This window comes from Chelonia mydas, chromosome 8 (assembly GCF_015237465.2).
Source record: "Chelonia mydas isolate rCheMyd1 chromosome 8, rCheMyd1.pri.v2, whole genome shotgun sequence".
In the NCBI taxonomy this organism is placed as follows: Eukaryota; Metazoa; Chordata; order Testudines; family Cheloniidae; genus Chelonia; species Chelonia mydas.
Window position 1 is genome coordinate 68,067,454 of NC_057854.1, and position 13,498 is coordinate 68,080,951.

General features: G+C 38.2%; 1 protein-coding gene across 1 annotated transcript in view; it reads left to right on the forward strand.

Annotated features, from left to right (window-relative positions):
- The window catches only part of COL11A1 (collagen type XI alpha 1 chain), a 235,035-nt gene that overhangs the window by 205,032 nt on the left and 16,505 nt on the right, over positions 1-13,498 (forward strand). The window contains exons 55-57 of the mRNA XM_007055218.4: positions 9,356-9,409; positions 9,974-10,081; positions 10,170-10,223. Of these exons, the coding sequence (XP_007055280.2) occupies positions 9,356-9,409; positions 9,974-10,081; positions 10,170-10,223 (216 nt within the window). The remainder of the gene's footprint in view (positions 1-9,355; positions 9,410-9,973; positions 10,082-10,169; positions 10,224-13,498) is intronic.

Here is a 13,498-nt window from a genome sequence, read left to right on the forward strand (position 1 = left end):
GGTTTTTATCATCTGATACAAAATAAGAACTTCAGCAAAGTTTCTGTGCTTTAAAATCCATTTCTGTAACGTATGAAGTTATCCTATCATTCCTGGTCTTTGAAGCTTCACAAGACTTACAAATGCAGCTAATAGAAACCTGTAAATGTTATACTTGCAGAACTGCTGTAGATGCATCAACCGTTAGGTCTGCCTCAGAAAGCAATTAGATGCAGTTTTTACACTGAATAAAAGGATGGTATCATTAAACGTAAACTGAAACCTGCTTTAAAAAATTAGTTAAATTGGTCTATTTAATAGGCTTGAGTGAACTGACATGCTTAATTAGTTTTATCTATTTGCACCAATTTACAACACATTTATAATTCTTCAAATGATTATGGTAGGATTAGAAATCTTATCACAAGAACTGGAATATGGCTTGATTGAATATTAACAATTAATATGTTTGTTCTACTCCAAATTACAACTTCCTGCTTTATTACAGTGAAAGACTGTTGCTTATTCTCAGCAAAATAAAGATACTGTCAGATTGTGCTTAGATAAAAATGCAGAGTAAAAACACAAACTCAATCACTCCATTTCTAATTTGTGGCACTGCAAATCTCCAATTTAGTGTTCACACAAAGAACAAAATAACTATGTATTACTCTTGCCAAGTAATCACATTCTTGAATTCTCTAGGAAATTACTTTGTAGCAGCAGATTCTAGATTACATTAATATTAAACTTTGCTGGTTGTAAAGAATTCTATGCTGTTATACTTGAAAGAGACAATGTAGGACTTGAGGCTTCATATTTTTGTTAGCGAAACAAAACTAAAAATACCCTTTGCTAAACATAATCAGTAATACAGTAGAATCTGCTTCATCAGGAAGTGCTGGCAAATACCCTACTTTCCTGATTAGGAGGCAATGCCATTTCAGTAGTAATGCTGCTCTTTGGGAAGGTGGAGAGCTGTGGCAAGAAGACCAGCATATTACTGGAAAGCAATGTTCCCTTTAATTTGTTTTTCTTTCTGTGAAATGACAAGCAATCTGAGCTTGCATTTAGTACTTAAGTGTGATTTCTTCAGCTACTCCATTTACATACTCTCATTCTTTATTCATCACTCTCACCCATTATCCTCTTTTGGCCTCCCTTTCCCAATATTCCTTTATTCCCCCTTCCTCAACCAATCCCTCCCCACTCAACCACTCACTCACATCTATGCATAGTCTTATATGGCCCTATGACAGGTTTATCTCAGCATCTCGCTCTCACTCAGGCTCTCTCCTCTTCTTATATTTTCTTTCTGCCTCCCGCATCTCCTCCTTTTCCCTTCCAGTCACAGTCTTCTATTCGCAAATCCCTTCCCTGCCTTTCCTCCTCATTTATGTCCCCAAATCACTTCTGTCACGGCCCCGAAATCACTTATTGCTGCTGCTGCCTCTCCCTCCAAATCAAACACTGCCCCCCATTCATCCAAAATCAATTAGTGTAGGTCAGATATGAAAACAAACACAGATATCCCCCACTCCGCTTTTATGAAACTCTTTATTCCAGAATGCCTGGTGTTCCCTGTTGCATGAACATGTTTTCTTTCTGCTGAAAAAAACTGATGCATAGGGATTTACCTGAATCTGATTTCTCTGTTCAGTCATAGTAAATCATGCTCATGAGATGACTTTAGGTTTCTCAGTTTGGGAAAATCTGGATCCTAATATTATCAATCCTAAATTGGTTCCCTAGGAGATGCCCCAGTTAAACAGCTCCCAAATACCTTGGGCAAGGACATATTCAAAAAGATGGGTTTTCCATTGTGTCCTAGAAGACTTCAGCTCCTGATTTCTGGTTGTAGGGAGCTCCAAATGTAGGGCCAGCTGCTGTGAATTTCAGCCTGGGAATTATCTGCCTTGGTGGGATGTGAAGGGCAAGGCAGTTACAGAAAATGATTGGTACTAGTATAACCCACACACCTTCTGGGTGTGGTGTTCTGACCCATCTAGTGTCACTGAGATCACTTAGAGAGAGAGAGAGAGAGAGAAACAGATTAATGAGTCTTCTCTATAGCCTTAGCTAAATGCCAGTTGGCTTTTAGCTTTTGCAGTAGAGGCTCATGCACTAAGTTCCAGAGGCCCCAGGTTTGATCCTGCCTGCTGACGACCAGGGTCTGTCGGTGTTACACTAGCACACTAAAGCCTTTGATGTTCAGAATCGGCACAGTGAACTGAATTTGGAATAGAGTAGCTAGCCAGTGCAATGTTTGGAGCACCGGTGTGGTGTGCTGTTTCTGAGCAATACATATTAAGAAGTGTGCAGCAACATGATGTGACAGCTGAAGATCCCTAGATTTTTGTGGGCAGTCCTAGGAAAAGTGCATCACACTATTCTAGCATGCACACAATGAAGGTCTGGTTCACTTTGGTCACGTCTTTCCCAGAAGAAAGTGTGCAGTCTATGGCTGACCAAAAATGGAAGATTCTAAGTGAGTGTCCTAGTTAATACACTCAAACGCACATTAAAGTTACCTTTCTGAGTTCAACTATAGAGGTATATGTCACTATGCAGTTCTGAACAGCTTCAGGTAGAGTAGCTGTTTTTATGAGACAGCAGTGTGTCTTCAGAACTAAATACTACATTTAAACTTATTTTCACAATACCAATACTCTATATTTACTAAGTTAACTAACCACCATTTCATTTTTAAGAACATTTTGTGGCAGTACACTGATTGTGGCAGTCATCTACATAGTTTGTAAAAATGATTAAATTAGTTCTTGAATACATTAATAATGATCTAAATAAATTTTAAAAAGCAGCTAATCTGTTATAGGGCTCTAATTTTCATAACTGTATGCATTTACCAAATCAGATAAATGTATGTTCAGAAATCTTCACACATTTAAACAGTTATTGTGCAAGCAATCACAGTAATTGTGCATGAAAATCTTTCATGAATTTTTGGACACACTGCTTAGAAAATTAGAGACATCAGCTCTAGCAATGGAAACATTCAGTTGCAGCAACTTCATGGTTTGAATGGCCAGATTTTCCGGTTTGCCAAGATTATGCACAACAAGAGAGGAGTGAGGCAAGCTATCTGCCCTAAAATATCAGTTGATTAAAAGTCATACCTATTCAATATATTTTTAATAAAGGATTCAATATTGACTTAGTTCTGCTTCTGTTGAATCCAATGACAATGCTGAGTCCTTTTGGAAATCCCATACAATGAGACTTTGCACAATATGCAATACAGAATTGTTACACACCCTCTTTATTTTTATAATCCAGGGACGTTTAGTTGACAAACTAAATTTTATTCAGTGTAAATTGCTTCCCTGTTTATAGGTTTTACTAAGAAATTTGATTATAATTAAAAACCTGGGGAAGAATTATCAAACATATATGGGGAAAATCAGTTTAAACACCTATTTTTTAAAAAAGAACGATCTCAAATTCTCAGGCTCTAAAGAGGAATGGCAGTATTTCCAAAATGAAAGGTGTGTGTCCAGAAATATTTTCTACTGTTCCTTAGGCAAGCCCAGAATAGTGAGCGACCATGGTATGAATATAGGAGAATAGCCTAATTATTATTTAAGGTAGAAAGAAACTTAAGTTGTAATTTTTCCAATATGTATATTCTTCTCAGTTTTGTGATATTTTGGTGTACATTTCGCAAGGTATTAGTAGATTGGACAAATTGTGCCATTAAAAGCATACGTCTGTTAGTCTATAAGGTGCCACAGGACTCTTTGCCGCTTTTATAGATCCAGACTAACATGGCTACCCCTCTGATAATTAAAAGCATAGCATTTTAATGCTGAAACAATCACTCTAGCTGTATAAATCCAAGAGCAGTTTCATATTCTCTTACTGAAAGGAGCGTAGCAGCAGCTACATAAAATATTTCAGAGCATTATATTTTTCTATTCAGTCACTGTAGCCTACATGATGAAAATAAACAGAATTTTTAAGAAGTAGATTTCATGATGCAAATAGAAATGCACGCTAAGTGGTTGAGGCAGGGATTAATATTTTAGCAGAATCAGGCCCTGGTTCAAATAAGCATTTAAGAATGTGCTGAACTTTAAGCATGTGCTTAAGTTCCATTGAAGTGTAGGGGACTTAAGCATGTACTTAGGTGCTTTTCTGAAGAGAAATGGATTTAAGCACCTGGTTAAGTACTTCACTGAAAAAGGGCCTCAAAGAGGCAGTAATAACTTACTGTATATTTTACATATCTGCTCTATTTATTTATTTATTTTAATGTATAAGGACACCCCCAACTAAAGACCTTTTGCAGAGGCAGCTTAGTAGACATGCCCAGTCACTGCCCTGGACACACCTCCACACCTGCAGTCACCATTTACTGTATGAATGGTACCCAACTCTTGTGGAGGGGGTACTGTGGCTACTTTTTCTCCTACCATCAGGAACTTCTGACAGGGTTTATCCTGATGGAAGTCAGCCCACACTCTCTGATACATGCTCCCTCTTTGCTTCACTGAGTTTCCCCATTTGTAAAATGAGGATAATAAAACTTTCCTTCACTGCAGATGTGTGGGGACAATCAGTTAATGTTTGTAAAATGCTTTGAAGATGAAAAGTACTTCATAATGCTAATTATACTTATGTGGCGACCAAGGACGTACTAAATTATCATGGACAGTAAGAGTTTTGCCCCAACCTCTGCTTTTTGTTGGGTTGGGGCCACCAACATTTTCTTTTAAACCTTGTGTTTCCAAAGAGATGCATTGTTTTTCAGCTTCACTATTTCAATTAAAGATAGTGGGGTAATGTCATTAGGTAGAAAGTCCACAAAAATTAACAGATACGTGGTTGGTAAGCCAAAATGGTGAAAAGCTGAAAATCTGAAAGGAAGCTAAGTATCTCATTGTTCAGAATCTTGGTTTGGACCTTTATCTAATTTCCAGAAAATCAATCAGTGATTAAACCATGGCAGTATATTGTTGATTCCAGAATAAATTCTTTAGTGAGCACATACAGATTCCGCAATGTTTCACCAGCTGCTTCCCATACTATCTGATCTGAATTCATTGATTTTGTCTGATGAAGTTTAAAAAGGAAGGGAGAAAGGATGCCACTGAATAATGGAATGCTAACTTTCCATTACTTCCTTAAAAGACAAGTGGTATTTAGACTCAGTAACAATTAAAGCAGGCAGACTGAACTGGGACTCTCAAGCAGTGAGTGTTTTTTTTTTTCTTAGTCTCCTTTCAGCTTTTTACTGAAACAGTTTGGGGGCATTTTTCAGCCCTATGTCAACTCACATTCTGACATATTAGCTTTATGGGTATGAAGCAGGTGCCTGGATCACCTGCAGCTAAAACTCCATGCATCACTCTAAAAATGTATGGGTAAAAGCTTAAAGAAAAGTAGGAAAGTCAGCATAAGATTTAGCCATATTTTTGTTCAAAACCAGAATGCGTACAGCCTGCTTTTCAAAAGATAATAGATTTAGATGGTATGTGGTAGCAGGCTTCTGACATTTGAAAATCAGAAACCAAGGTAACTGCTTGGTCAGTTGGACCCTTTTACATGTCACTTTCAATCATATGCAGAATTTTGGAAAAAATGTAGTTTTTTTTTCCCCATTGTGAGTATAGCATATTGCTGCTTCATCAGGATGGCCATTGCACTTGAAAATGAAGCTGAGTTCCTCTCTTTCCCTTGAGTAAAAATACACAGAAGGTATTCTGAACATAACAAATTGCTGAACAGTGGTTATGTGTCATGAAAATAATTAATGGTGCTGTCTTCACTAAGAAGCATATTTCAATCAGATGACTGATGACTGTGAATAGAATTTTTAAAATTATTATAAGGAAATTCTGAAGCAGAAAAAATGCAGACAAGAAAATCCACATACAATGTTCATATACCATCAAAACGGAGAAAAGTTTCTTTTATCTGCTTTGGAGGCATGTGTGGAATGTAACTGACAATACGTCCACTTCGAAGCATAGACATAAAATCATAAACATTACTGTGATAGCTGGGGGGAAAATGGCATTAATTTTAAGTTGTTATTGAGAACTTTTATGTCAGTTAAAATTTACCATACACTACAACAATTCAAGCTCAGGAAAGTAAGATAAATAACAATTAGCAGTCTTCTTCTGCAGAAGCACCATCTGTTCCATGCCAGCAATCAGAGTCTGTTAGAAAGCGCTGTTCATTTAGCCACTTTGTGCTTGATGCAGCGTTAGCATTGTTTGATGATGAATTCACCCCCTTTGTTTAGCAATCATGATTCATTGTATTTATAATTTAGCGATCACAGTGTTTTTAGCTCTGCTAATTGATTTTGCAGCTGTATGCTTAGATTATTCAGGGAACATACTTCTCCAGGAAGTACTACTGCACTCAACTCCTTTCAGCTTCTCCAGCGGAATAGGGTGGGTTTTAACCTTTTTAGGAATTAAGCAAAAATGACTATCAAGTGGTAAAGAGAATGAATGTGTGAATTAGCTCATAATAGAGAAAGTCTTCCTGTCCTTAAAATGTTTCTAAGTGCATTTATATTCCCGCTAATAATTTCTACTTATGATCATCTTAAGCTATGACCTTTTCAGCTCTTGATAGCTAAGCAGTGTTGGACATGGGACCTGAAAAAAATAAATATAAACCAGATGTCGTTGTTGCTACCAGATGGTGGTGGTAGGGTATATATTCCTCCTATTCCTTGGAGTTAGTACCAAACCGGGCCTTAGGTTATTGTTCGGGAGCACTGTGCTGCTACTATGCAAAACTGAGGCAGCAGTTATTACAAAAATCCCACAGCATTTTTCACAAGAGTAGATAGTGTTAACCACAATGAGTGGCCAACATCCAACTTGGGTAATTTAATTCTGGTTGCAGTAACTTCAGTGGGAAAGGCTTACTTCACTCCTCTTTTTAGCGGAACATTTCGTACAGTATTGCTGGAAAATAGTGGGTGCTACATTCCACCAGAAAGATGGCTTCATTTCTGTAGTGAATGAGTGATGGGTATGTACTCATGATAAATACTTGGAGCACTAGGGTAAATCAGGAGTTGCTCTAGATATGCATCGATATAATAGACAGCATAATGTATCAAGCTGTGAAAACAGCTCAGGCCAAATTCAGCCATAGTATAAGTAGGCTTTAGTTAAGTTAAATTGAGGTGTGATATCTGTCATAGTTCAGGGCAACTGCACCTGTATTTCTTCGTCTCTTCCACCCATCTGGCCCAGCAAGGGCAACCATTCTCAGCTTACAGCTCCTCAACCATCACCTCCGTTGGGCAGAGACCCATGTCTCTCTCACTCCTTACTGTGGTTTTTCCAAGTTGTAAAGTTCCTTTCTTCACTGTTATTCCCAGCAAGCCAGATGGTCTAAATTGCCAGCATCTACATATTACTTTCTCTCCAGAGGATATAAACAGCATAATTGTCCACAGTTATAAGTTACCACACTGCCCTTTCTAAGAAACCACATTTATTCTTAAGGTAAAAGCATTACAGAAAAATATATATTGAAAACAATAGAAGAACCTACTCACATGATAATCAACTTTCCAGAGATCACCCCAACTCCAATCCTGTGCTCTGTCAGGTATCGGTCCATCCAACCCTTCCTTAAGGATTCCCCCTGTTTCCTTTGTTCCATCTGTTTGCTGGACCAGGATGTCAGTTTAATCTCAGGTGATTTATCCAAAAGTCTCTTCTTTGTCTGCTAGTCACTGGAGATTCTAGATTAAGCCTTTCGAGGGGGTGATACATCTCTGGAGATGTTACAATCTGAGTGAATGTGCCAATCACTACCCCCCCACACACCCCACTCCAACCACAAGCCCCCCCACCCCCACCCCCCCAAACACACAGTTCTTAGTTCTTGGAGGGTTGTGGTCAGTCTCCCCCATGGAATTACATACAATCCCTGGCACACTATGATACATAAACTTAGTCAAGTAAAATCTCCCAATGGTATTGCAGGAGATTGCCATATCTGTCACAAGACCCTGATCCAACAAAGCACTTAGGTATACGTTTAACTTTAAAACTATTCACACATCCGTAAAACTGAGAGTGCCTTTGCCAATCAAGTCCTGAATTTGACCCTTTCTGAAGGATCAATCCCTGATCATTCTGAATGTAAAGGCAGAATGTAAATAGAAATTACTGGCTTTGTTCATACTGCTGAACCTTACAACCCATTTTTAACGTTTATGTATTATGGATATTAACAAACAAAGATACCCACTTATTTAAACATTTTAAGAACTAAAGGTAAGCAATTCCTATATCCTGTACTGTTCATAAAACAGATGGACATATAACTCTTACTGAGAAAGTTTTCCAGATTTCTGTTTTTTCAGCCGATGGCTATAGGCAAGAAATATCTGGCTGTAATGAAAAACTTTCTCAAGCTAAAAACTAGCCTTGTATGAAAACCATGTGGTCTTTTATCTTAAAGATTTAAGGGCATTCAAGGGGAGCCTTTTAAGTACAGTACGCTGAAGTTTCATACACAGCTTCTGTTAGTAACAGGAACTGTGTATATAAATCCCCTGAAATCAAAATTAAACTTTTTATGGTTTGGGAGCAGAAAAATATCCCTTTTTTAGTTTAAAAGCTTCTTTTAAAAAATTGATGGCATTGTCTGTAGCCGGGCATAGCATTGGCATTCCCTTCCCAAGTCCCACCCATGTGGCTCTACAGCTAAACCTTATCACTGTTCCACAACACTCTGCTACTGCAGCCCTGAGCAAAATCCAGTGCAGAAACACCCAGATTTGCAACCTAACATTTTAGACAAATGGATATAATTTCTGTATACAGGAATTTAAAGGGTGAAGAAGTGTGTGTCATGAGCCATTCTCCTTACAGTGGCACAATATAATAATACCTAGATTTTTATTGCAGTTAGTGATAGAAGTCCCATTGACTTCAGTTGGATCAGATTTAGGCAGATATTCGACATGTTTGGAAATCCTACCTATAATGTTATTTGCCTTTTCTCTTAACTTTTATAAAGTTTTCCTATGTCTTTTGATATATTTATTTATGGCATTCTCTTTGCTCTGTGTTTATAAAGGGTACTTGATTTTCTATTCAATGTATTTGTTGTAAGCTCCTAATAAAATGTATGAAAATAAAAAAGGTTTAATGGGGGGTAAGTGGGATTTTTCATTTTATTGATAAAATGGTCAAGAAATGTTTTATTTATATTACTATTAACATTCACCAAACTTATTATTCACTGATACAGAGGAAATTGTAAGAACATTTCAGATCCTATTTTCACCACTTTGATATAATTTTAATATACTATAATTATGAACCAGTATTTATCTCATACCTAATACCTTTTCCTTCCTTTACAGGGCCCTCCTGGAGCAGCTGGTGCTGAGGGCAGACAAGGTGAAAAAGGTGCAAAGGTAATAAATATAAGAACATCTGTTCCAAACAGTGAAATACAAAAACTATTCCAAAAACTAAATCATGCTTTTTCTAAGCTATTTATTCTACATATAGTATGTGATATTTTAAACTTACCAAAGTAATCACAGTTAAGTTATAAATAACTCAGCTTAAAGGGTTATATAAGTTATAAGTTGTGAAATTCCTTTGCTTCACTTTTGCTGCACAATAATTCATTTGTGTTTAATGCAGTGCAGAGGCATCCCTCTGGAAAGAAGCTTCTAGAGATATTTGATAGGTTGCTGTGTGCACTGCTCACAAATGCAAGGCCAGGTCGTCTCGCTAGTGCAGAAAAGAAGGGGCGAACATGGTCATGTCCATCCCATAAACTTTAGTGCAGGTTATCATAGTTATCAGGCAGGGGCCAAGGCTGCCCTGAGGGGAACAGATTCAGACTGCGATCATCTCTTGGAAAAGGGTGTGAAAAGCTCGTTGTGTCCTCTGTCTCACTTATGCACCCATACCGAGCCATGGATAATCAACTCCATTAATGATCTGATCTGATATGTGCTTCCTTGTAGGGTGAACCTGGTTCAGAAGGTGCACCTGGAAAAACAGGACCAGTTGGTCCTCAGGGACCTTCAGGAAAACCTGGTCCAGAGGGTCTCCGTGGTATTCCTGGCCCTGTGGTGAGTTCATTGAATATATAGCAAGATTTTTATCTTTTTTTTAATCTTATGTATCCACTTTTTAAGGGATCTTAATTGTTTCTAATAGGGAGAACAAGGACTACCTGGAGCACCAGGTCAGGACGGACCACCTGGTCCTGTGGTGAGTATCCTTCCTTCCTTCCAATGTTATGTCACAGAGAAAAGTCCTTAAAAATGTACCATTAAGGTCTCCGTATATGTTCAGGGGAACTAATTGTAGAAATCGGTGGTTACAAGGCTTGTATCCTTCTGTGTTTGAAAATATTGAGTGCCTGCTTTACAACGGCTTTATCCAGTTATAGAAATTAGCAACTGCATTGGAATCAGTGGAGTTACATTGGCATAAGACTGGAGTAACGCAACGGGGTATCAATCCCTTCAATCCTCTGGCCAATATTAGAATAAAAACCAACATATACAAGTACAAGAATGTATACTATCCAAAAATGTGTTTGTCTCCAAACAAACACTAGTGAATATAAGGCCTTATGGCCTTCATAACAGAAAAAAAATAATCCTGTTAAAAGAACATTTCCTTGGCATTGGTGATTTCAGTGTAGCCTTTGCTGGTAATTGAGGTCATGTAGGTACATGTAATTCCTAAAGGGTCTGACTAATCACTGAAACTCAAGAACATTCAGAATTAGTATCAGAGGGATGGTGAGGAAGATCTATACCTAACCAGACTTCAGGATGGGTTTCCTAGCAAGGCAGAGCCATACTCCATCTTTAATTCACTAGTCCTTGCCCAAGAAATAGTTTATGGTTGAGGTTTTCAAAGGGTCTTGAGGGAATTAGACATCTAACTGCTATTGAAAGTCAATGGGTGTTGGACACCAAAGTCCTGTAGGGCCCTTTAAAATCTCATCCTAAAAAGCTATCTCAAAGAGCTCAAAGATGAGGGGTGTCATCCTTAGAAACTACTCAATGCAGCTCATCAAGTCTTCATTTTTATACTGCACAGCAACCTGCATGTTGTTACATGCTTTATTTTCCCATTCTCTTTTCCATTTGGACTCTGAGCTCTTACATTACTATTTTACCTTATCCTACCCTTATCACAGCCTCAGATCCATTTTTGGGGCTGCTATAATATTTGTCCTTATTACTCCCCAAGCATTTAAGATTAAATTGAAAGATCATTTGGAATCATCACTTACTATATAAACTGCTGCTCCTGAAAGAAACTAGCCAAAGCCAAAAGTGCACTCCTGCACAGTGCATTGTTGGGGGAAACCTACAGGTCTTTGTAGCTTGCTACAAAGTTGTGTTTCATGATGAATTGTTGTGTTAACTCTTTAGTTAATTCTCAGAATATGCTTTCTGTTTTATTGTTACTTCAGAGCAGTTTATTAGTCATCAAACTATGTTTTGTGACTATAATATTGATATGGCTGTAAAGCAAGGAACTAATACTTCACAAATTAATTCATACTCTAGCCAAATCACCACAACCACAGGAAATGTTTAAAAAATGTTTGGCTGCTGCTGAGTGGTATTTAATACTCCTTTATCTCTTAAAAGTGGTTCAATGGCCAAATGAATATTACTGCACATGAATAATGAAGGCCAAAGGAAACGAAGCATATAGAAGTCCTAGTAGTCAGTGGAAGTAGTGCCATAATTTTCTTAATAAGTCCTTCATGAGGAATAAAAAAACTAACATGATGAGCAGTAAGTTATTGCTGTTCTCAATCCAGGCTTTTATTACATATACATTTTAAATCTACAATACCTGGCCAGATGGTTCGGGTTTTTGCAGCTAAGCAAAGGTGATCTAGCTATGAGAGAGGTCTCAGGTCTCTCACTTGCCAAAATAGTTGAGCTGAGATTCATCTGGATTGACTAGAATGCATTGTATTAGCCCACTCTGCAGTCCTATAAATAATCTGATTTGTTATTAACCCCTATGAGGATGGGTACAGATATCTGCAAGGTGGGAAGGGAGAAAGTTGGTGCGTTTCAAGAGAGAAAATGGCCCCGGGCAGACTGAAAGATTGGAAGTTTTGAGGACTTGCTCTGGCTAAGGCTTTTAGTTGGGAGGAAGTTCTAGAAGGTCTGCCTCTGAGTTGATGCTGCTCAGATGTCAGGAGGAGGTAATAAATATTCTGATGCTGAACAGAAGGCGTTTAATACATTTCCAAGATCACATGTTAGGGATAAAGGCTTTGAAATAGAACATGGACACAGTCATGGTTGAGTGAAATGGAAGAGCAAGTGTCAGGTTCTCAAATGACACACAAGGGTATGTTCTTCTGCTGTCACACATTAAATAAAAGCAACTGTTTCTTTTGTTGCTGGAAGTTTTAACTGGTGCCGATGTGCACAATGACACAACCACAGCACATCAAGATACTGGCGCCGTAAGGGGTAAATTCATTCTCTTCTTTTATTGCAAATGGTGTGGTTCAACCATGCATAGGTGATAAGGGTCAGAAGGCCGGAGGAATCTTCCTGTACCCTCCTCTCCCCTCATGGCCTGGCAGGGATAGGTACCCCTACATAGGCCCTAGGACTGAAGTAGCTCCTGCAGATTAACTATACAGCTGCTCCACACATCCTTTGTGAAAAGGATTCCTGCCCCACTTCTGAAGCCAGGTACTGAGGGTTGGGTTTTAGCTAAAACAGCTGCAGAGCATATCGTCAGGTTCTCACAGCCAATACAAATGTGGTTGAGAAAATGTGCAATTCATCATCTAAAATAAAATGCTTCCTGAATGAGTCCTTGCTAGGACTTCCACATCTGAAACACTTTTTCACTTTCTTATGTGTATCTTAACAAGAAGAATAGATTTTTTTTCATTGATTGGAACATTGTATGGACACATTCCAGTTGACCAACATAGATTTTTGCAAATGTTCAAAACCCATGATTTTACCCTATAAGCAAGAAAGAGCTTCAGAACATGTATTTACATTTTTTCAGGACTAGAATTGTTTCTCCCAATGGGCTGTGATGCAACATGTCTATCAATCCATACATAATTTGCATTACAGTATCACTAGAGGCTCCAAGCAAGATCAGGGTCCAGTTGTGCTAGACACTGCATATATACATTAGGAAGAGAGACAGCTCCTTCCTGAAGAGCTTACAATCTAATTAGATAAGACAAAGAGTGGGAGAAAGACACTATTGCTATCTCCTTTGTGCAGAGGGAGACTTGAGGCACAGAGATTAGGTGACTTGCTCAAGGTCAGACAAGAAATCTGCGGAATAGTCAGGAACTGAACCCAGATTGCCTGAGTCCCAGCACTGTTCCTTAATCAAAGAGCCATCTTTCCTCTTCTAAAACAAAAATTTACTGGTCATTGAATATCCCTTTTCACATTTAAGTAGCAAAAATGTCCTGTGGGATTTAAAATAAAATGTATAGTTAAAAGACCTGTCCTGAGGCT